This window comes from Vitis vinifera, chromosome 18, assembly GCF_030704535.1.
Source record: "Vitis vinifera cultivar Pinot Noir 40024 chromosome 18, ASM3070453v1".
NCBI classification, from domain to species: Eukaryota; Viridiplantae; Streptophyta; class Magnoliopsida; order Vitales; family Vitaceae; genus Vitis; species Vitis vinifera.
Genome location: NC_081822.1, coordinates 1,538,440 through 1,563,492, shown reverse-complemented (window position 1 = coordinate 1,563,492; position 25,053 = coordinate 1,538,440). Strand labels below are relative to the sequence as shown.

The following is a 25,053-nucleotide window of genomic DNA, read 5'->3' as shown; positions in this document are numbered from 1 at the left end:
GCGTCTAAAACACAAGCGGGCCAAGATTATATTGCGTGAGAGCCGCATGTTCACCTAAACTCTTTTGTCGCCACGTGGTTGATTGCGTCAATCAGATGTTTTTAGATAATTTTTTAATCGTTTACCTGTTATTAAATAACAATTTTGATCTTTAATTCCAGATACGATCACATTTTCCTTTTGGTTATGCCATAATTAAATTCCTATTAAAAAAAATCAATTTAAATTTTGAATTTAGCTAATCTAATCTCAAACTAAAACTATTTTTTTTTTTTTTATCATGTTTAAGTTTCAAAAAATGTGAAGGGGAAAAAAAAAAGTAGAAGACGAAAAATAATACAAAAGATAGATTAAAACCATTGAATTATTTCATATGTTATTTTTAATTTATTTAACTTATTTTTTTATTTTTCATATACAAAATTAAAATAATTTACAAAAAAAATTGCAAGAATCTTAGTTAAATTTGGTTAAATTTGATTTTTTTATTTTCTATAATAAAAACAATAATTATAATTTTTTTCTTATATTTTCTTTAAAAAAAATAATGTGTACACAACTAATTTATAAGGTGAAAGCCTAATAAGAAAATAGGAGAACAAATTTAATATAAAAATAAAAAAATAAAGGTTTATAACATGAGATTTTCTATGTTCCTATTAAATAAAATATTTATTTATTTTATAAATAATGTTACATTGTCATATTATTAATTATTTATATTTTTAAAATTTTTAAATTTTCATATAAAATTTAAAGTTAATAATCATAATTTTAGTTTTTTTGTTTATGATCTTAATTAACTGTGTTTTTAACTTCTTTTATTTTAGTTAAAATGTTAATATTTTTAATTATAAAAGATAAAAACTTAGCTTTAGTTCTAATATTTTGCATTGTTAAAATTTGTAATTTTTATTTATATCAAATAAAAATAAAATATGTTTTTCATATTTATTTTTAAATTATTTATAAACACTTTAATCATAAAATAATAATATATATATATATATATATATATATATATATATATATATATATATATATATTAAATCATTAATGAAAATAAATTTAATAAAAAAATAAATACATGAACAAATTTAGAAGTATACGATATAAGATTTTATATATCAATATTAAATAAAAATAATAAAATATTTATTTATTTTTATAAATCTTATCATATTTAAATTAAATAAAAATATTGTTGCCATATTATTTTATTGTATATATTTTTTGAAATTTTTATATGTTCATGTGAAGATCAAAATCAATAATCATAGTTCTAGCCTTTTTATTATGATTTTAACTTTTTTCTTGGTAAAGATATTTAATTTTTTATTTATATAAAATATAAAATAAACTATATATTTTATAACAGATTTAAAAATTTTCCATGTTAAATTTATACATCTTTCAAGTATCTTTAATATTTTTGCATACTAAAATTACACATCTTTGAAGTACACAAAAAAAAAATTAACACCTTCCTAAACACTCTAAATTGGTTTCAGTACTTGGTAAGTAAAAAATTAAAGTTTTAATAAAATTTTAAAAAATTAATATAAATTATTAAATACAATTTGTTATGAAAAATATATTTTTATTTCATATAAATAAACAATTAAATATTTTAACCAATAAACAATTAAATATTTTAATCAATCAAAAATTTAGAACCATGATCAAAAAGGTAAAGTCGTGATCATTAATTTTGATTGTCACATGAAATTTTTAAAATTTTTAAAAATACAAATAATAAAATAAGATCACAATATAATAAGATTTATAAAATAAATAAATATTTTTTTAACATAATATAAAAGATCTTATATCCTAAACCTCTACATTTATTAGTTATGTATTTATTTTAATATTCAATTTATTTTCATTAATTATTTATCATAAATTATTATTTTATGTTTAAAATATCAATAAAATAATAAAAATCAATTAATATGAAGTGGTGAAAAAAATTGAAATTAAAAAAATTTCATGAAGCTAGTAAATTGAAAAAATAAATAAATCATGTGCCAGTGGTTGGTTGCCACATTTCAAAGGTGTTTTTTTTTTTTAAGATAATCATGATGCTCTCTGACGTGTCAAAAATAAAAATAAAAATAGGTAGGTGATGGGAGTAGGAGAGATGGGTAGAGAGAATAAAAATAAGTAGGTGATGGGGGGTAGGAGTGATGGGTAGAGAGACTAGTTTTTGGAAATTTTTCCAAAATGTACGTGTTTTGTTTCCAAAGTTAAAAATCTAACATTTAAATTTTATTTTATTTTTATGTGGCCGTGATTCTCCCTTTCCATTTTTCTTTATTTGTTTGATGGCCACGTAGGAAAATCATCAGCCCATGTAAGATATGATATGTTGGGATGTGGGCCTCACCTCGTTATCAATCACGAAGGAGAACTGGAGAAGCGGCCAGAAATGGGAGAGTTTGACCGATTTGATAGAACATTGTTTCGCCATACAAGTCAACAGCTACGTCTACTTGTTCGATGCTATACTTCCAACAATTCGTCTTGTCTATAAAAGCGATTGGAAATATTTCAAAAAAGGTAGGCATACCACGTACAAAAAGTTTATAATCTGTGTCCTAAGTTCCTAACCAACAACTTTTCCATCCATATTTCCCCCCGGCATAATTGTGCTTTTGACCCAATTAGCCAAAAACTTAAGATTTGACACATAAAAATTATATAATTGATAAAAATAATATAAAATATGAAGAAACCAATATGCATTTCAAAACTATTTTGAGTATTTTCTATCATAATATTTGATAAACTTTTTTATTTATTTATTTAATAATTATTTTGAAAATTCATTATTTTTAGAAAACTAATTTTTTTTAAATATATTCTAAAAATACATCATTTAAAAAAAATAATTTTGACATATTTTTAGTTATTTTTTATATACACAATTTTAAAGATAGATATTTTCTAAGATGTTTGATTTTTAAATAATAATAATAATAATAATTTATTTTTATTTTTATGTTTTTGGAAAATGGTATATTTTTTTCCAAATCACTAAATTAAATTAAATTTTATTGAGGTTTACAAAATAAATAAAATTTAAATTAATGCTTTTCTACTTTCCTTTTTTCATAGTCAATAAATATCATTTTTTGAAAGATAAAAAATTCATATCCTTCCTATCAATTTTCACACTTCTTCTAGATCTTGAACTTAAATGGTGAACTTATACAGACCAAAGCTTAATTTTTTTACTCAAGTAGGTCCAAAACATAATTGTCTTATTTTCTATTGAACCTAGCTTAAATCCCCTTTTACCGGATCATTGTTGATTTAATAATAAAAGGCTAATTTTTTTTTAGGAATTTTAGATCAGACTTTTCATAAACTCTGATCCCATTATTACCCTGCACCAACTCTTCAATATATTTCTTATTGAAAGTATTCTTGATCCCATTAATAACAAATAGGACCAAATAATTTGTTAGAGATAGTTGCTTAAGTAAGAGCATCTCAATAGGATTCATGAAAATTATTTTTTAGAATAGTTTTTTATTATTTAAAAGATAAAAAAAAAAAAATTAACAATTAAAAATGATTTTTTATTAAGAATAAAAAGTAAAATATTTTTTTTTTTATTTTTACTTATTTTTTAAGAGTTATTTTAACAAAATAATCATACAAAAACATGTAAAATGATAAAAAAAAATAAATAAAAAAATAAAACACCAGATATAAAATTTATTTTTCAAACATATTTAAAAATATTAAAAATGTGTTAAAAATATTTTAAGTTTTCAAATAGACTTTTGTTTTATAAAAATTCAAAAACTATTTTCAAAAGTTAAAAATACCTTTTTTGCTTTTTTTAATGTGTTGGCTTTATCAAAATTTTAAAATTTTAATTTTTTTTTCACAATTTCATCACTTCATATGCATTGATTTCAATTATTTAAGAACATTTTAAATATAAAATAAAAATAAATAATTAATAACTAATGAAAACAAATTTAATATAAAAATAAATACACAATGAACAAATTTAGAGATTTATAATATAAGATTTTTAGATTGCTACTAAAAAATATTTATTTATTTTATAAATCTTATTACATTGTCATATTATTTTAATATTTTTATTTTTTAAAATTTTCAATTTTTCATAATAAAATCAAAATTGATGATTATGGTTTTAACTTTTTGCTTATGAATTTAATTTGATTGTGGTTTTAACTTTTTTCTTAATTAAAATATTTAATATTTTTAATTAAAGAGGATAAAAACTTGGTTGTGGTTCTAACATTTTTTTATTAAAAATTTTAATTTTTTGTTAAAAAATTGTATCTAATCATTTATATTATTTTTTAAAAAATTATTAAAAATTAAAATTTTTGCACACTCAAATTGTGCACAAATAGACACAACCATTGGAAAAAAAGGATATTACTTTTGTTTTTTATATAAAATAATAATAATACTCAAGTGTGTTAAGTATACCTTTAACAATTTGTTACGGTTTTCATAAAAGAGTAATACCTTATTTTCTAAGAGCTATACTAATTAATGTTATTTTTTTTTATAAAAGAGTGATATCCTTTTTTTTCTAAGAGTTGTGTTGCACAATTTTCACTATGCAAAAAAAAATTATTTTTTAATAAAACTAAGAAAAAATTAATATAAATTATTAAATACAAATTGTGCATGAAAAAATATTTTTTATTTTTTATTTTTATTTTATATGAATAAAAAATAAAAATTATATTAAAATTTTTCATTAATTATTTATTATATATTATATATTATATATTATATATTATATATTATATATTATATATTATATATTATATATTATATATTATATATTATTTTATATTTCAAGGGTTCATAAATAATTAAAATAAAAAGATGAAAGAATGAAAAAAAAGAATTAAAAAATTCATAAAAAAAATGTAACTAACATATAAAAAAAAAAACTAAAAAAACTAAAATAAAGAAAGAGAAAATAAAAATAAAAATAATTTGGGACATATGTCAAGCTTAAAAAAAATTGACAAACATAATAAATAAATAAAGAGAAATTATATGACATGGGTGGTTACCACATGTCAATTTTTGTTTTTTATTTTTATTTTTTTAAGATAACCATGGTGATTTTGACTTTTTGAGAAGAATTGAACTTTTTACATGTACAATCCAGTAAGAAAAGAAATTATATGATTTCTGTTTTCTAGAAATGGATAAGGAAAATAGTTTAATTAAATTATAAAGCACACCATTACAACAATCCATGTTTATTATTAATATTCCAAACTCCAAAGCAAAGACACAATCGATTTTCTTACGTAAATTTCTCCATAAGGGACAAGAAGGAAAAGATTGTCAACAACCATCCAAAAAGCACCACGTCTCAGGTTGGATTCGAGTAGACTAGGTGGGTCGTAACCGCGGACATGTTAAACCCATTGAAGTTGGACCCGGCAGCAGCGGTATAAGCTCCCATTCTAGGAAACATCAGCCAATCATTGACCTGCAGTTCTGGCAACTGGTGACCGGTCAAAACTGTATCAAGTGCGTCGCACGTGGGTCCAAACACTGTAGAGGAGTAAGTCCTAACTCGACGGCACGTGGGGTTCACGCTATTGGAAGTGCAAGCGAGAGGCTTCGCGGTCACAGTTGCATGGTCGTTTAGTATACAGTTCAGAGAGCCGTAAATGCGTCGTTGATCCAGTACTCCCTCAGCTCCGACCTCACACGCTTCCCAATAATATTGGTGACTAGAGTGAAAGCCGATTCGGCGAAGTACCTGCCTGGCTCGCCTATGATGGTTAACCCATGTTCGTTAGGGAAGTAGGCTTGGAGAGACGATTTGATAGCAGAAGTGGCGTCATCGAAGTGCGGCCCAGATGTAAAGCCGCCACCGATATTGAGCACATGCATTCGAGGCAAGCCGAGCCGCGAGGCTGTATCAAACACCGCCCTCGCTTCAGCTATCGCCCCCCGGTAGGCCTGCGCAAGGGTGGCGCCGCTACCAATATGGAAAGACACGCCGGAGACAGTGAGCCGAGCGTCTTGTGCAGCCTGGAGGAGCGGCGTCACCTCCTCAGGGAGTGCACCGTACTTGGACTCTAATGGACACCGTGCTCCGGAGGTTTCACCCGGATCAATAAGGCACATTTCGGGTGATATTTTCGAATTTTCTCGATTTCATCCCTTGAATCAAAAGTTGTCAAGTTAACGCCTACGCTTGCGGCGTACTTGATATGAGACTCGGCTTTACATGGGTTTGCAAAAATAATCCGATCCGAAGAAACTCCAAGACCCAAAACGGTCTCAATCTCCGTGCGGCTAGCACAGTCAAAGCTTGAGCCGAGAGCCGCTAGTGCAGCAAGAAATGTGGGGTCCGGGTTGCACTTGACAGCATAAAAGGGTCGAACCAGAGGCAGAGCCCGAGACCACTTCTCCATGAGACTCACCACCACACCCAAATCAAGCACATAAAATGGCTCTTTGAGCTCTTGTTTCTTGGAGATCATGGAAAGCACAAAATCAGTTAATCCATCTTTTGATAGAGCCGTTACCCTCTTACCCCTCACTCCTGGTGCGCCCAATATTGCCTGGAGACTCTTGTGGTTGGAACCCATGGCTGGTTAAGAGAGCTTTGGAAGTGGTTTTGTCTGTGGGAAAGATATATAAATAAATATATATAGGGAGATAAAGAAAGGAGGCATCTACCACCATGAGTATTTGATGGAGAAAAAGAAGAAAAGTTGTCCATAATTGAGTTGCTTTTTGATATGAGAAGAATCAACAGGTTTGAGATTCCGTGGTAATGAATTGAATTATAGCATTTTGATTGGATTCTTTGGTGGACCAGCATTGCATGAGATGTTAAAATTGTTCTAAGCGCGGAATTCACGCGTAAGTGGCTAAAGGCGAATGGGAGGAGGCTGTGTAAAAAAAGGATCCTGACTCGCTGTTTATATCTTCACGTACGCTTACTTGACATTTGCTAAAGCACTTAAGGCCCAATCCTGAAATTCACCCATTCCGGAGAATTCATCCTTTTGAATATAGTTATTTTCCATTCAAAAAAAAGGAGCCTGCATTGGACTACCAATATTTCACGTATGGAAAAGGTTGGCCATTTCACATTTTTCTCTTTTCCTCCTCTCGATTCATATGGAAACTAACTGTACAAATATGACTTCATATGAAAATTAGCTGTACAAATATGACTTCATATGAAAATTAGGTGTACAAATATGACTATAAAAAATGCTTTATTCAAAGCCAGAAGTGCTCAAAACATATAAAATATATTCATAGAGTAGTGGTGAAGTTGCCCAACCATTCCACTTGAATAGTGAGATAAGTGCTTCTGTGAGCATGAACAATGAGTAGTGTGAATTATTTGACTAATAAGGCTAATTATAGATGAAAGCGGGGCCAACAATTTGAAATATCTGCTTTTTCAGATAGACTAGTAATCGGATACGTGAAAAATTATTTGAAAGAATCCTAACAGAAACGTACGGGGCGCAATGTGATGGATTTGCGGAAATTAATAATGCCGAGACGACATAAAAGAGTCGGATCATTTTCGAGTCCAGTTGTCCATGAGACTCACCACAACACCCAAATTCAGTACGTGAAACGGCTCTCTCGCCTCTTGTTTCTTGAAGATGATGGATTGCACGAAATCAATTCATACGTATTTGGGAAGTGACTGTGATATGTGACCTTTTTACCCCTTGTTGTACCCTGGAGTTTCGTGGAACTTCGACCCATGAGCTTATATGCCAAGAGACGAGGAAAATCTTTGGTGGTGAATAAAGTAATTAAGTAAATAGTTTTTTTTTTAAAAAATATGATTGATAATGGTTGTGGCCCCGCATTTCGGCTCATACGTTTCCCACTGGATGGTGAGCTCGATTTTTATTTGAAAAACAATTTTTATTGATTAAGAAAATGACTGAGAGTCATCACTTATTTTTATTTTATTTTTAAAAGAGTAAACAAAATAAGAAAGAAAACCCTAAGTACGACTCCTTATTTTGGAAAAGGTGATTTACGAAAAACCGGATCCGGTTTGGGGGTCAGGTTACTTATCGGGAAGGTACGGTAAAGGCCGTAGCACCCTTGTAAGTCCCTAAAGTTGGGTCTCTACTAATAAAATGAAGCTGACGTGACAATTGATGAGTAAATCAATGAATATCCTGAATGATCATGCACATATAAGAATCGAGACATGCATAGACAACGATTAGAGGGAAAATGGGTACATACCTGGGCAACGAGCCACCATGCGCTATCAATAGAGAGGGTTAGTGCACAATTTAGGAATAATCGCATGCATGTTAGAGAGTAGGATAAACCAATCGTGTATGATAATTAAATCAAACAATCAATCAATCAATCATAAAGTCACCCATGTTGGGCTCCCACTAAAACCCGTTTATATTTGCATGACTTAACGTCACAGACTCCATTATTTTGGAATTATGAAAAATTCGTTCATGCTTATTAAAATCAAGAGGAGCAGAAGATTGTTTGAAGACCAGAATGAAATTAAAACTATTTGAGAGAAAATCGGATATTTGAAATTCATTTGAAAAATTGGAGTCCCGATGGTTATTTAAAAATTGGAATTTTAAAGTTTATTTGAAGATCATACTTTTAGAAACTAAATGTGAGAACGAGAATATTAGAAATTGAATTTGAACGAGGTTGGAAATTTGAAAAATGATTTGAGAGTTCGGGATTTTAAACGAGTGGATAAGCGAATGAGTGAGTAAGTAAATGAATGGGATGGTGAAATAATAAAGATCAGGTAAATAATTACGAGAGATGGAATTTTTAGAGATTGGAGATTAAACTCATAGATTGAAAATTTAAGAAAATATTTAGGGACGAGATCTTTGGTATATGAATAACTGAATAAGTGGATGAGATAACATTAATAACGAGAATAATCGTTAAACGACAATATAGGGACGGTGGAGCTTTTGAGATTGAAAATTAGATTTGGAAGTCGGGTTATGATGAATTAAACTTTAATGGTTGGAATAAATAAATAAGTATGGGATAATAATGCTAATTTAATGAAAATAATATTTAAATGAATGAAAAATGAGTAGTGGGATTTTTGAGATCGAAAATTAAATTAGGACGTTGGATTTTTGAAGAATTGGACTTTAAATAAATAAATAAATAAATAAATATACTATAATAATTTTACTTAAGGAAAATAACATTTAGACGAATAAGGTTTGAACGGACTATTGAAAAATTGAATTAAGACATGAGATTTTTGAAGGGTTAGACTTTAAATAATTAGATGAATATGGGATAATAACTCTAATGGATGAAAATGAGATTTAAACTAATTATTGAAGAATTAAATTAAGACATAGGATTTCCCTGAAAGATTTAGATTTTAAATAACTAGATAAATATGGGATAAATAATTCTAATGGATGAAAATGAGATTTGAACTAATTATTGAAGAATTAAATTAAGACGTATGATTTTCTTGAAAGATTTAGACTTTAAATAGCCAGATAATACGGGATAAATAATTCTAAGGGATGAAAATGAGATTTGAACTAATTATTAAAGAATTAAATTAAAACGTATGATTTCTTTGAAAGATTTAGACTTTAAATAGCTAGATAATATGAGATAAATAATTCTAATGGATGAAAATGAGATTTAAACTAATTATTGAAAAATTAAATTAAGATATGTGATTTCTTTGAAAGATTTAGATTTTAAATAGCTAGATAAGCATATGATAAATAATTCTAATGGATGAAAATAAGATTTGAACTAATTATTGAAAAATTAAATTAAGATATATGATTTCTTTGAAAGATTTAGACTTTAATTAGCTAGATAAATATGGGATAAATAATTCTAATGGATGAAAATGAGATTTGAACTAATTATTGAAAAATTAAATTAAGATATGTGATTTCTTTGAAAGATTTAGACTTTAAATAGCTAGATAATACGGGATAAATAATTTTAATGGATGAAAATGAGATTTGAACTAATTATTGAAAAATTAAATTAAGATGTGTGATTTCTTTGAAAGATTTAGACTTTAAATAGCTATATAATACGGGATAAATAATTATAAGGGATGAAAATGAGATTTGAACTAATTATTGAAGAATTAAATTAAGATGTATGATTTCCTTGAAAGATTTAGACTTTAAATAGCTAGATAAATATGTGACAAATAATTCTAAGGGATGAAAATGAGATTTGAACTAATTATTGAAAAATTAAATTAAGATATGTGATTTCTTTGAAAGATTTAGACTTTAAATAGCTAGATAAGTATATGATAAATAATTCTAATGAATATGAGATTTGAACTAATTATTGAAAAATTAAATTAAGATATGTGATTTCTTTGAAAGATTTAGACTTTAATTAGCTAGATAAATATGAGATAAATAATTCTAATGGATGAAAATGATATTTGAACTAATTATTGAAAAATTAAATTAAGATATGTGATTTCTTTGAAAGATTTAGACTTTAAATAGCTAGATAATACGGGATAAATAATTCTAATGGATGAAAATAAAATTTGAACTAATTATTGAGAAATTAAATTAAGATGTGTGATTTCTTTGAAAGATTTAGACTTTAAATAGCTAGATAATATGAGATAAATAATCCTAACGGATGAAAATGAGATTTGAACTAATTATTGAAGAATTAAATTAGGGCATATGATTTCCTTGAAAGATTTAGACTTTAAATAGCTAGATAAATATGGGATAAATAATTTTAACGGATGAAAATGAGATTTGAACTAATTATTGAAAATTAAATTAAGGCATATGATTTCCTTGAAAGATTTAGGCTTTAAATAGTTAGATAAGTATATGATAATAGTCCTAATTGATGAAAATGAGATTTAAACGAATCTATTGGAAAATTAAATTAAGCCATGAGATTTTTGAAGGATTAGAGGTATAGAGATTTTTTTGGAATTAAGGCAACCAAATGGGCTAACTCAACATGGACTCGGGCCATGAGGGTGATTGGCTTAAGGAGCAATGGGGCCTTTCATCAGCAACTTTTGGGCCTGGGCTCCAACTTAAGCCCAAAGTCCTTGCCATGGGCAAGCCCAAGGCACCCATTACCTTCATGACAAGCTTGGACCTTTCATCTGGGTCCAGCCCACTAAAGCCCAAATCAATTCTCATCATGGGCAAGCCCAAGGCATCATTTCCTCTCACAGCCCACTTATTTGAGATGACATGGTTCCATCAACATGATTGGGTTGGGCTTCTTCTCAAGCCCAAGACTTCATCTCCTTCATAGCTTGCCCCTCCGCCTGGATATCATCCTCAGAGGAAGCTCCCACCGCCAGCGGCACCATGGAGAGAGGAGCAGTGGCGGCAGTCCCGTGGCATCCAAGAGATGTTGCCGCCATGGCGGCTGGTGCGAATGCCCGCATGACTAGAGCGGGTGATGGTGGCTGGTAAGGAGCAGGGGCCTTGTCGACGCGGTGCATGCAGCAAAAAAAAAAAAGAGGGACAGGGCGGCTTGCGTGCATGGGACACACGCGTGTAGACGGGCGGCTTTGGGGGTTCTTGTGGAGACGAGCTGAACACGGGCATGGTGGGCAGCCAGGTATACCAGGTTCCGCGCACGTGGGTGAGGGATGAGTATGTCGGCTAGAGAGAGAAAAGATGATGGGGAAGATGGGTAAGGGTGACGGCCATGCATGGAATGTCGGATGGTGATGAAATGGAGTTGGTATATTAGTGCGTGACAGTGTGGGTATTGGGGGGTGGATGATGAGCATGGTAATGGCCATGAAGAGGAGGTTAAAACATAGCTTCATTGCTCTCCAAACAAACCAAAAATATGAAAGAGATAGCAGCATCCAAACCATAACTATGAACCATGAAACGAAACATATACTCAGATGATATTTACTCAAAACTATTAAGAGAAAAATAAGGAGATCATATACATCAAGTGAGTCCAAGAGCCATGGTAAATATCATACCTCTCTCCCTTCTCCTCCTTCAGGCTTCTCCTTTCTCTCTGGATTCCCCTCCACCTCTCTCAGACATCTCGCTCCCTCCTTGCCCTCAGCTCCTCTTCCCGTCTCTTTTCTTTTTCCAAAAAAATCCTCTGCTCCCCCCCCCCCCCTTCTCTCTATCTTCTTGGGCAAGCCATTACCTACTTCTCTGTTCATCCCCTCAGCAGGTATGGGCTCCTCAACCACCTTCATCCGACCATCATGTCCCCTACCGTCTGCATGCAGTTGGGATCCATGCATGGAGAGGGGTCCCCCCACACTTCTCGGGTGCTACCAGGTATACCAAGTGGTGAAATAGCATTCCCTCCATGCTAAAAAAAAATCCCTAAAAGAATTAATAGTCTTTGGTCTTCTGAAAGGGGGTCTACAAATATGCCCATCTTCGGTAGAATTTACAAATGTAAGGAATATGAATACTAGAGTAAAAAGAAAGTGTGAATAATGAGTGGAATGAAGTGAACTCTACCGAAGAAACAAAGAGACCCCCATAGGGACACCAGTGAAACACGGACTTACTCAGGTCAATAGACGAACATAAAGGCTTTAATCCTAAAAGAAAACGATGTCTCAAAATGACTTTGAAGCCACACTAAAGGATCCAGACTTTTTTTAAGACGTCTCCATAAGTGACTCGAAAAACCATATCAAAGATGAGTAACTGTCGAACCACTCTGGAGTACTATAAAGAAAGTGTCCCAAGAAGACTGCCCGAAGAAAACTACATGAAAGTGCCAAGCATAGGGTGCCCAACAACATGACCGAAATATGTGTCATAAACTCAAAGGACCGTGTCAGGGGCAATGAAAAGAGAATTCTGGAAGAGCAATGACTAATAAGCGATAAGCACAGGGTAACGCGGTGAGGAAAACAAGGATATATGCAAAGCCATGGAGTCAAGACGTATAATGTCAGCGAATACGAATGCCAGGGGCTGTGACCCTGAATGATACAGTCGAGGAGAAATGACTCTAAACGTCAAAACACGGAAAGATGATGACTCAAGGTCTTCGAATGAATGTGTACAATGGCTCTGAACGCCAAACTAGAGAATGACGGTGGCACTGAACGTCAAACAGAACAATGGTTCTGAATGCCAAAACTAAGAAAGATGATGACTCAAAATGCACGAATGGGTATGAAAAACGGCTTTGAAAGCCAAACTAAAAGAAAAAATGTGGTAGTGGCGGCAAACGTCAAATATAACAGTGGCTCTGAACGTTAAAATTAAAGAAAATAAATGGCTCAAAAGGCCCGAAAGAGTGTGCCCAATGGCTCTGAACGCCAGAAATGAGGAAAATGGTGATGAATCGAACGAAAGATAGACATGAGGACTCTGAGTGTCGAACTAAACCCTCCACTCGAAACACTAAATAATAATAATAATAATAATAATAAACAGATAATGGTCCTGAACGCAGATGAAGACGTGGCTCTGAACGTCGAAACGAACGATATGCAGTGGCTCTGAACACCGAATGAAGAAGTGGATTCGAATGTCAAACGAAGATATAGCTCTGTATGCCAAACGAAGCAAGACACGGCTCTGAACGTCAAAATAAAGATAAGTAATGGCTCTGAATGTCAAAATGAAACAAAACAGGACGCTAAATGCCGAAATGAGTGACGTAGTGGCTCTGAACGTCAAATGAAGAAGTGGATCTGAACGCCGAGCGAAAATATGGCTCCGAACACCAAACGAAGTGAAACATGACTCTGAACGCCGAAACAAAGGTAGGCAATGGCTCTGAATGCCGATACTGAGAAGTGATAACGATGGCTCTGGACGCGAACGAAGATGAGATGATGGCTCGGAACGTCGAAACTGAAAATGCGACGAGGATGGCTCTTAACACCGACACTGAGAAGTGATAACGATGGCTCCGAACGCCGAACGTAGATGTGATGATGGCCCTAAAAGAACTAATAGTCTTTGGTCTTCTGAAAGGGGGTTTACAATGGTTTTTTTCTAAACTTTATTATAAAATCATATTGTTTTTTAAAAATAGATTTTAAATGTTTTCAAATATTTTTTTATGGGTTATTATAATAAATGATTAAAAATATCAAGAATATATTTTGATTTTTTTATTAAATTTAAATGCATAGTATATAGTTTCACATAATATGGTGGATCAGCTTTTCCCCTTAATGTTTGAAAAATATGATTAAATTTCAAAATCTTCTTTATTTTCTAGTGTGTGTGCGCGCCATGGATGTACAAGTGAAGTATCACTTCCATTCCTACCAAACAACCCATGCATGGGCAGTAGGCACCCCATGGGGCCTGAAATTATGGGCATAACCTGGAGGCCTGCTCAAAGTGTTTGACCTAGTAAGAAACGTGGGAAAACACGAAGGGCAATATCGGAAGGTAACCACCCCAGATCTCCAAATGACTTGACAATCGGAGGGGTCTGTCCGGATACTACCAGGTCAAGGTGAACCTTGCATTGTAGGTTAGCGCACGAATAATGGAAGCCAGGAGGAAAGAAACCTAGCTCCAACATGGGCTATTTATACACACGGGCTATATGCATAAATAGTAATACAATGAGACTGATACTTAATTACAAAGGTGGAGTGGTGGCGTACAACTCTAGTCCATGCATGGGATTGGGTCGCTCTTTCTTCCTTCACGGCAATGGATCGAACTGATTTTATGGTACTTTCCAAGGTTTGATAATTGAGATTTTCGTATTAATGAAAGTATGACAGTGACTTATAACCTATATATTTCTATATAATTAATAGTGCATCAGCCTTGAATGTTTCAATGCATCTCCCTTGTATAAGAAAGAAAGGCATTCACGCCTTTCTTAAAAATGTTGGATTGTTTATTTTTACAGGTAATTTGAAAAATCATTTGTTTTAGATCTTGTCACATCTTTGCAATGATGGGCAATCAATAGTTAAGATTTCATTGATAAAAATATCAGTAATTATGGTATTCATAAAATATTATAAAAATTAATTAAAAAAACTTTAAAATATTATATAAGAAGTAAAAAATAGATATTTAAAAGTTATTTTTGATAAAAAAAAAAAATGAATACATATAATTTATCATAATAATATCCTCTATATCAATAAAAAATATTATTATGATAATATGTCTAATTTTAAAATATATTTAATATTAAAATTATGATCCATTATAAATTATATCAAATAAATAAATATATATATATAAAAAATTAATATTCATATTTTTATATTTAATAAATATATAGATTATATAAAACAAAAAAACCTCTTAAGAAAATTACGTTTTTATATAATAAATTAAATCAAATATAAAAATAAAATAATTAAAATTAATTTATTTAATAATCAAAAAATTAGTGAAATATCCGGAAATATCAATGAAATATAAATATGAAAAAATCAACAAATTGGTATATCAGGATCCGTGAATATTAGATTTATCAATGATGTATTCAGATATTGTAAATCCCTACCAAATTAAACAATATATGCATGACCATATGTATAAATAGTAATACAATGAAAGTAATACTTGATTACAAAGGTGGTGTGGTGGTGTACTAACTCTAGTCCATAAATGGGATTGGGCTACTCTTTCTTCCTTCATGACAATGGAACTGAATTGATTTTATGGCAAGGTTTGGCAACTGAGATTTTCGTATTAATGGAAGTTTGAGAGTGACTTATAGCCTAGATATTTCGTGTATCAACTTTAAATGTTTCAATAGAATGTTGGATTGTTTATTTTTATAAATCATTTGAAAAATCACATCTTTGAAATGATGGGCAACCAATAGTTAGGACTCACCACCCAGTAATGGCTAGTTAAAACGCAATATTGATTTAAGGGTCAAACTATGACGCGAAAACAACCATTTGCCACCATATTTCTGAATGACTGCAAGTGAGATTGTTACAAGTGTAAATAATACAAAAATAAAATAAAAAAATCAGTAAAGTTAGCAACCTGGTTTAGAACGTGATACATTTCAGTTTTCTGTGCAAAATTTTTTAGGGTATGTTTGATTGAAAAAATAGATAAAAATAAATAAATAAAAGAAAAAAATAGAAGAAAAGAAAAATAAAAACAGATTTAAAGTTACTTAGGATTTCAAACTTATTTCACTTATTCGTTTATTTTAAATCATGGATATAAAAATTAAATAATTTAAAAATATATAGACCAATTTGTTTAATTAATTATTAAATAATTATATTTTTGAATCATTTTATTAAAATTTAACGTCATACTTTTTATACCCTTCACAAATTTTTGCTATGTTGATCACATTATACCTTGAGTTTTTTCTAGAAATGTATTTTGAAATTTCTTATATCAAGCCAATATTTTAGGTTATGTTTCATTCTTGAAAAATATTAAGTACAAAATATTAAAATTGATAAAAACTTATGGATTTTAAAATTATTTAATTTTTATGTAAAAAATTGAAATAAATAAATGAATTTGAGATATTATATTAAATAATTTATTAACTTAAAAAAAATTATTTTTTATTTTATTTTTTCTTTATATATGTTTTTCCCACATTTTTCGATAATCAAACGAACCCTTGATATATTTATTTCATAAAAGTCACTCTCCCATACCTATATATTTATTTTAGAGAAACGTGAAGCACTCCCATAAAAAATCTCTTCCTCTCATACATTATTTTATTTTATCTTCTTAAATAAAGTCTTTGTGTGAATTTTATAGTGATTTTATGAAACATTTTTAATATTTTTAATATTTAAATTTTTTTATATTTAAGTATTATAAAAATTAAAAATATTTTCTAAAATTATTATTAAATACACTTTTCATTTTGTGATGCATCTCACCTCTAGAAAGACATTATTTCTCTCTCTTTTCTTTCTTGGTTGTAACTCTCTTTTTTTTAAAGGCCCAAGCCCATTAGTGTAATGACAATGGCCCATGCTTAGACAAAGCCCACTGTTACATCAACATTATTTCAAGGATATGTAGCATGACTGACAAGTTATTCTAATTGCTGTTGTGTTAAATAAACATTCTAAATCTTTGAAAAAAAAAATTATTTTATATAATTAAGATAAAATTATTTCTAAATTAAATTAAAAATAATAATATCTTAATATATTTATGGATATCCTAAAATACAAAAAAAAAAAATATAATTTACCCAAAAAAAAATATAACTAATAATTAGTTAGAAATTTGATAATTAAATTAGATATTAATTAATTTTAAATTTATTTTTTATTTTTCTTCAAATTATGTTTCATTCTAATTTTCCCTTTTTTTTTTCTTTCATTTTTTCTCAAATTTTCTATCAGAGAAAAAAATGCTTTAAAAAAAAGAAGATAAAATTAAAATACAAATATTTGTAAAATAAGTTTATATAAACGATCAACTCTCTCTCTCTCAACTGGAGAGGATAGTGGTTGCCTCTCCACGGCAATTTCATAGACACGATCCACCTTTTCTGGGATGACTTTATGACAATTGGAAAATGAGGATTTTTTTTTATTTTTAACAAGCAGAAACTTTAAAAGGGCACGTTGTTCTGTACTTTGAAATTTCTTTTGGGAGAATTATGTTTTGGGTCCAGTTGGGCCCAAAAATTAACATTTGGTCCTCCAACCACCCATATTTAAGCCCAGAGATATGAGATAGTAATTGACAAAAATACATACTTGACTCATTTTTGTCTTTATTCTACTACTTGCCACTCTTCTTTCTTATTTAACCATTTTTGAATTTTTCATTTTTTTAAAACTCTTTTATAAATAATTGAAAAATTACATTATTTTTTATTTTTAAATTATAAATAAACAAAAATAATATTAACGATTCAAATACTATTTTGAAAAATATTTTCTAAAAAAATATTAATTTAAATAAATAAAAATTATCTTTTACATTTATTTTTATAATTTACATTTTAGAAGTAAATAATTTAATGATTAAAATACCATTTAAAATAAATATATTCACTATTTTAATTTTTTTTATACTAAAAAGTATTTTAAAGTTTTTTTTTACTATTATAAAATAAAAAGTTCAATTTTTTTTTTTAAATCTTCTTCCTTCCTTATTTTAATAACTTTTTGAACATGACTTTTAATAATAAGTTATATGAAATGCTACAAATTTGTTTATTAAGGATTTTTTTTTAATGATTTGAATTAATTGAAAATTTATTAAAATAAAGAAAGTGGATGGATTGAGAGTTTTTATTTTAAGTACTCGATTAAAATGATGATGGATGGAGAGTTTTTATTTTAAGTACTCAATTAAAATGTTTTCGTATGACCTAATTTTAGAAGTGGATTATATCAATACATAGTAGAGATTTATTTATTTATTTTTATATAAAAAGGGTTGAAATGTATATTTACTTGTTTTAGATGAAAACAAATAACTAAAAATTATATAGATTATATTTGAGTTTGGTTTTAAAATATTTTTCTAGTTTTTATTTTTATTTATTTTTATTTTCTATATTGTCTCTTTTTGAAAATATGTTTAAGTTATGACAAATATGAAATTTGTGTCATTGTACAAGGGAAATGTGTACAAGGGTGTATAAGGCTCCTAATAAGTTTTGTACAAATTTTTAAACAACTTGAATTTGATATTAAGACGATTATTGATAGTTTTTTTTTTCTTTTTTTTACCAAACTATTTCATTAAGACATTCCCTACAAAAATTAACACATAAGAAATAAAATTTTGAGTTATTTGAGTTATTGTACAAGGGTATTACACTAACTGTATAAGACAAATTTATTAATTGTACAAAGGTGTACAAGATTACTTTTTGTTATGGATTTCAAGTGATTTTGAAAAACTTTCCTATTTTTTTCCACTCAAAGATTTTTTCCCCCACTCAAATTCTCTCACTCAATAATTGTTTTGAATTTTATTTTTAAATTTCATCATCAAAATTTTGTAATTGCATATTTTGTTTTTGTAGTTTTAGCAATGTTCTTTCTTTTCACCAATTTTTTTTTTTTTGTGAAATTTTATCCAAATGAATCTATATTTAAAATTATAATCATATTTATCAAAATTTTTACTTAAATTATCTTTAATTCTTTTAATATATTTATACTCATTTATTTAAAAAATGAAAACTAATTTTCTTTTTTTTTTTAAACATGTTCTATTACCGCTTTCAATAATTAAATTAGATAAGTTTGAAAGTCAATAAATAAAAAAATTAAATACCGCTTTCAATAATTTTTAGATAAAATTTTATATAATATATTTTATTTGAAACTTAATTTTTAAAGTTTAACTAAAAAATTGTATTGACAATTTTCTTGTTGTGGGTCAAAATACTTTACATTAATCTATCTAGATAAGAAAAATTATTAATATAATATTAGAACTTCATATCTTAATTATTTTTTTCAACAAATTTATCTTTTTAAAAATTTTAAAATAAAAACATTAAAATTAAAAAGCTATATATATATAATAAAGTGAAGTGATAGTTAATTTTAAAATTTTTTAAAATATGGTTAATGTAGAAAATATAAAAAAATAATTAAAAATAAGAGAAAAATATAGATGAAAGGGTAATATAAATTTAAAATAAAAAATTAAAATTAAACTAAAAAATAAATACAAAAAGATAAAAAATATTTGAATGAAAAATCCCAAAAATTTTATCATTACTTTTAATAAGAGCAAAAAGATTCAATATCTTTAAAAATGAAAAATAAAAAAATATTATTGCTTTTTATTTGACATAAAATAGAAATATATATTGGAATGAAAAGGAAAAAAAAAAGTTAGAAATGAGTAATATTTAATAGGGAATAGAAAAGGAAAAAAAACACAAAAAAAAAAATTAAAATTCACACTCACTTGTAGGCATATAAGGGATAAGGGTATTTTAGGAATTAATAAAAGACAATATATCCTTCATCTTAATTTTCATACTTTGTTTGGGTCTTGGGCTTAAATATGGGTGGTTGGAGGACCAAATGTTAATTTTTGGGTCCAGCTGGGCCCAAAACACAATTCTCCCATTTCTTTTCCCGGTGAAAGTATTCTTACTACAACACTTTTACTGAGAATATTTAAGGCTATTTTATTTTAGTGATGGGAATTCTATAAGAAAAAAACGAAAGAAGTGTGATAATGTTTTTGGAAATAGTTAAAAAATAATTCCTAGAATACAATATTTTATTTAAAATTTAAGGCTATGTTTGATTTAAGAAAAATGCAAATAAAAGAATAAAAGAATGTTAAGAAAATGAAAAAAAAAAATTTTAAGGAAGTTGAAGGGTCTGTTTGAAATATTTTTTAGAATAATTTTTTATTATTCGTAACAAAAAACACATAAAATAAATTTGGTAATTAAAAATTATTTTTATTTTTTAAAAATAAAATAACGAAATAGAATGTTTTCAAATAATATTTTTTAATTTTTTTTTATTTTTTATTTTTTTTCTATGATTGTTTTAATAAATAATTTTATAAATATATAAAATAATTAAATATAAAATAGTAAATATAAAAAGTATTTTAAAAATATGAAAAACATGTTAAAAACTTTTTAGGTTTTAAAACAAACTCTTGTTCTACAAAAATGAAAGATCAATTTTAAAAAATTGTTAACAAAAAATAATTTTTCGAAATTGTTTTAAAAAAGCAATTACAAATACACTATTTTTTATATTTGGTTATATGTATATAATTAAAATTAAGTGAAAATTTATATATTATTAGATTATTTAATCTTTATATAAAATTATTAAAATAAGTTAAATGAGTTTGAAGTATCATAAAAATAATTTATTACCTTTAAATTTATTTTTTATTTTTTATTTTATTTTTCCACTTTGCTTTCTCTTCAATTTTATGGGAATCAAAATTAACTTAAATGTTTTAATCTAAGTCATCTTTTAAGAAGCACTTATCAAAATGTTAATTTAAGATTATTTCAAACATTTTTTTAGATTTTGAAAAAAAAAAAAATTTATTTTGTCAAACACCTAGATCTTATATAGTAATATATTAAAAAACAATTCATAGGTGTGGACCCCGCATTTCGGCTCATGTGTTTCCCATTCGAATGGCGAGCTCGATTTTAATTTGAAAAATGATTTTTTTATTGATTATTTGAAAATGACTTGGAGTCGCCACTTATTTTTGTTTTATTTTTAAAGGGTAAACAAAATAAGAAAGAAAAACCCTAAGTGTGACTCCATGTTTTGGAAAATGTGGTATGTGAAAAACCAGATCGGGCTCAGGGGTCAGGTTACTTATCAGGAAGGTTCGGTAAAGACTGTAGCACCCCTCTAAGTCCCTAAAGTCGGGTCTCTATTAATAAAATGAAGTTGATGTGGCAATTGATGAGTAAATCAATGAATATCCTGAATGATCATGCACACATAAGAGTCGAGACATGCATAGACAACGATTAGAGGGAAAATGGGTACATACCTGGGCAACGAACCACCATGCGCTATCAATAGAGAGGGTTAGTACACCTTATAGAGCACAAAACATACCACATGCATCACTAAGCAGGTTTTAAAATTGTTCGAAGGAAAGCTGGATTTTTTAAATTCATTTGAGAATTGGAGTCTTGAAAATTATTTGAAAATTGGAGTCTTGGGAATTGAATTTAAGAGTTGGACTTTTGGATGTCAAATTTGAAAGAGATTGGAAGTTTAGAAATCGGAAATTAAATTTGGAAATTGGGATTCAAAAGAAAAACAAATAAATAAATGGAATAATAATAATAAGGACGAAAGTAATGATCGAATAAATGAATGGGAATACTGGAATTTTTGGAATTGGAAATTAAATTCAGAAGTCAAAAATTTTAAAGAATTGTTTAAAATAGAATTTTGAGATAAATAAATAAACTATTAGTGATTAAGTAAATTAATATGAATATTGGAATTTTTAGGATTAGGAATTTAATTGGCAAATCAGAAGTTTTAAAAAATTGATTTAAAATGGAGTTTTGAAGTAAATAAATAAATTAATGGGAATACATAAATTTTCGGGATTAGGAATTTAATTCGGAAATCAGAAGTTTTAAAGAATTGATTTAAATTAGAGTTTTAAAATAAATAAATAAAATACTAATGATTAAATAAATTAATGGGAATACGTGAATTTTCGATATTAGGAATTTAGTTCGGAAATCAGAAGTTTTAAAGAATTAATTTAAATTGGAGTTTTGAAGTAAATAAATAAATTAATGGGAATACAGAAATTTTCGAGATTAGGAATTTAGTTCGGAAATCAGAAGTTTTAAAGAATTAATTTAAATTGGAGTTTTGAAGTAAATAAATAAATTAATGGGAATACATAAATTTTCGGGATTAGAAATTTAATTCGGAAATCAGAAGTTTTAAAGAATTGATTTAAATTAGAGTTTTAAAATAAATAAATAAAATACTAATGATTAAATAAATTAATGGGAATACAAGAATTTTCGGGATTAGGAATTTAACTCAGAAATCAAAAGTTTTAAAGAATTGATTTAAATTGGAGTTTTAAAATAAATAAACAAAATACTAATGATTAAATAAATTAATGTGAATACGTGAATTTTCGGGATTATGAATTTAATTCGGAAATCAGAAGTTTTGAAGAATTGATTCAAAATGGAGTTTTGAAATAAATAAATAAAATACTAATGATTAAATAAATTAATGGGAATATGAGAATTTTCGAGATTAGGAATTTAGAAATTAAAATCGGAAGTTGAAAATTTTAATGAATTGTTTAAAATGGAATTTTAGAATAAATAAATAAAATAATAATAATTAAATAAATTAAGGTGAATATTGGAATTTTCAGAAATAGAAATTTAATTCGAAAATCGGAAGTTTTAAATGAATTGTTTAAAATGGAATTTTAGAATAAATAAATAAAGTAATAATAATTAAATAGATTAATGTGAATATTGGAACTTTTGGAATTAGAAATTAAAATCGGAAATCGAAAGTTTTAAATGAATTGTTTAAAATGGAATTTTAGAATAAATAAATAAAATAATAAATTAATGGGAAGGTGGGAATTTAGTAAATTGTGTTATTATTATTATTATCATTATTGAGAAAGAAGTTTAAGTAAATTGAATTTTTGAGGATCAAAGTTTTATAGCCTGGGTTTAAGATTAAATTTTAGGGGATTATTTCGAAAATGACATTTCTTAAAATTAAATATAGGGATGAAGCTTTGGAAAATTTAAAATTTCGAGACTTAATAGTTTTGCAAACTAAACTTTGTAAATTTGGGGTTTCGAAAGAGTATTTGAAAATTGGAATACGAAATAATAATTAAATGAAAGAATTTTGAAAGGGTACTTGGGGGATAGAAATTTTATAAAGACCCATGAAATATAAAAGAACAAGACATAAAATGGCCTGCAGTGGAGCCCATTCACATAAGGCCCAACTTGAATATAAACTAGTTAGGCCTAAACTCAAAAGATAGGGCTTAAGGCCCACATGGATTAACTTAGGCCCACAAACAGAAACCATTGCTCATGATATCCACTTTAAGGATCAAAGATGGTCTCAACCCGTTTTTATTTTTATTTCTGGGTTGAAGACTGGGGGTGGCAGGCTGGTGGTGCAGGACGTTGACGGTGCAGCAGAGGTTCTACGCGATGATGCCCTCGGAGATCAGAAACTGGTAGGCTTTGTTCTTGCGGACCAACGAGAATGGCGCGGCGTGAAGCATGCCTACCACTACCAGTTGAATCACGAGGCGCACGGGTGGTGTTGCTTACCATGGCGTCACTTTGTTCTTCTTCCTTGAAGCTGCTGGTCTTTAGGGGTTGGGTATGAAGATATATATAAACAAAAAAAAAAAAAAAAAACAAAGGTTGGATGGTGGGGGAAATAGGTATGGAACGGGTATGAGCACGGGAGAAAGATAGGTATGAAATAGAGGCCACCTTTGCATGGCTCCCATGTATGCGGGAGCTTCATGTATCAGTTAAAGATGCCCAGAACGTGGGAGGGGGTCAAAACAATTTTCAAAATGGGATTTAAAACAAAAATCAAAGCGTAAATGCCAATATCTCATACGAGATCTCAAAAACAGAGGATATAAAACAAGATAGGAATCGAACATGAGCCCAATGAAAGCAAACTCGAATCCCGCATGGATGAACGGGAGATCCCGATAAACACATCCGAACTTCAGAAGTGGAATCAAATGATACCCAAAAAAAACTCAAAGAAAAAAATAGCAACATGTATATATATAAAGATGGCTTCAAGAAATGAGAATACCTGTATCTGCTCCTTTCAAGGAGATTTTTCTGTGCTTCTTCCTCTCTCAGACAGTCAAGCCTCCCCCCGTTCCCGTTGCCGCCCCTCCCTGTTTCTTCTCCTCTTTTTCCTCCTCTTTTCCATTCCCAACCCTCACCTACTCTCTGCATTCCTTCTAATCTAGCCGCCCCCATCAACCTAAGTCCCGGGGTGGTCAGAAGAGTAATCATGATAGCAAAATAATAAAAAGAAGGCCCAAAAACCCCTTCTCCCCGGAAGGGGGTCTACAATAGGATATACATTTTAAAAATAAAATTAATACATGAACATGTATTAATTTAAGTTTGACAATTTTATTTCATTAATATATCTTGATGTGCTTGGAGCTTCATTAGAATCAACTTTGGATTGGTTTAGAGTCATTAAATTCAAGGTTCATATGCATGTAAGGATTAATAAAATCTTTAAAATGATCAATACAATAAATTAAATTGAAAACTATAGAGAAAAGCTAAAAAAATTATCGAATTAAAAAGTTGATTAATAGTCCGTTTGATAGTGATTTTAATATTTTTAATGCTTTAAAATTTTTATAATTTAAATATTAAAAATATTATAAACGTTTTTTAAAATCACTTTCAAACTCGTTTTAAGATTTAAAAAAAATGTTTTAGAAGAAAAATTAAGTGCTTGATAAAATTTAAGAAATATTTTTAAAAAATTTTAAAATTACTTATAATACATTTAATTAATGATTCTCTCAAAAAAAA

At 28.3% G+C, this 25,053-nt stretch overlaps 1 protein-coding gene across 1 annotated transcript; it reads right to left on the bottom strand.

Annotated features, from left to right (window-relative positions):
* Positions 1–5,208: 5,208 nt before the first annotated feature.
* Positions 5,209–6,686, bottom strand: LOC100232922 (ornithine decarboxylase). The gene is given in 3 exon segments (XM_003634295.4): positions 5,209–5,700; positions 5,703–6,125; positions 6,128–6,686. Coding segments are annotated over 3 exon segments (1,230 nt in total). The 5' UTR covers positions 6,627–6,686; the 3' UTR covers positions 5,209–5,392.
* Between the last annotated feature and the right edge of the window lie 18,367 nt (positions 6,687–25,053).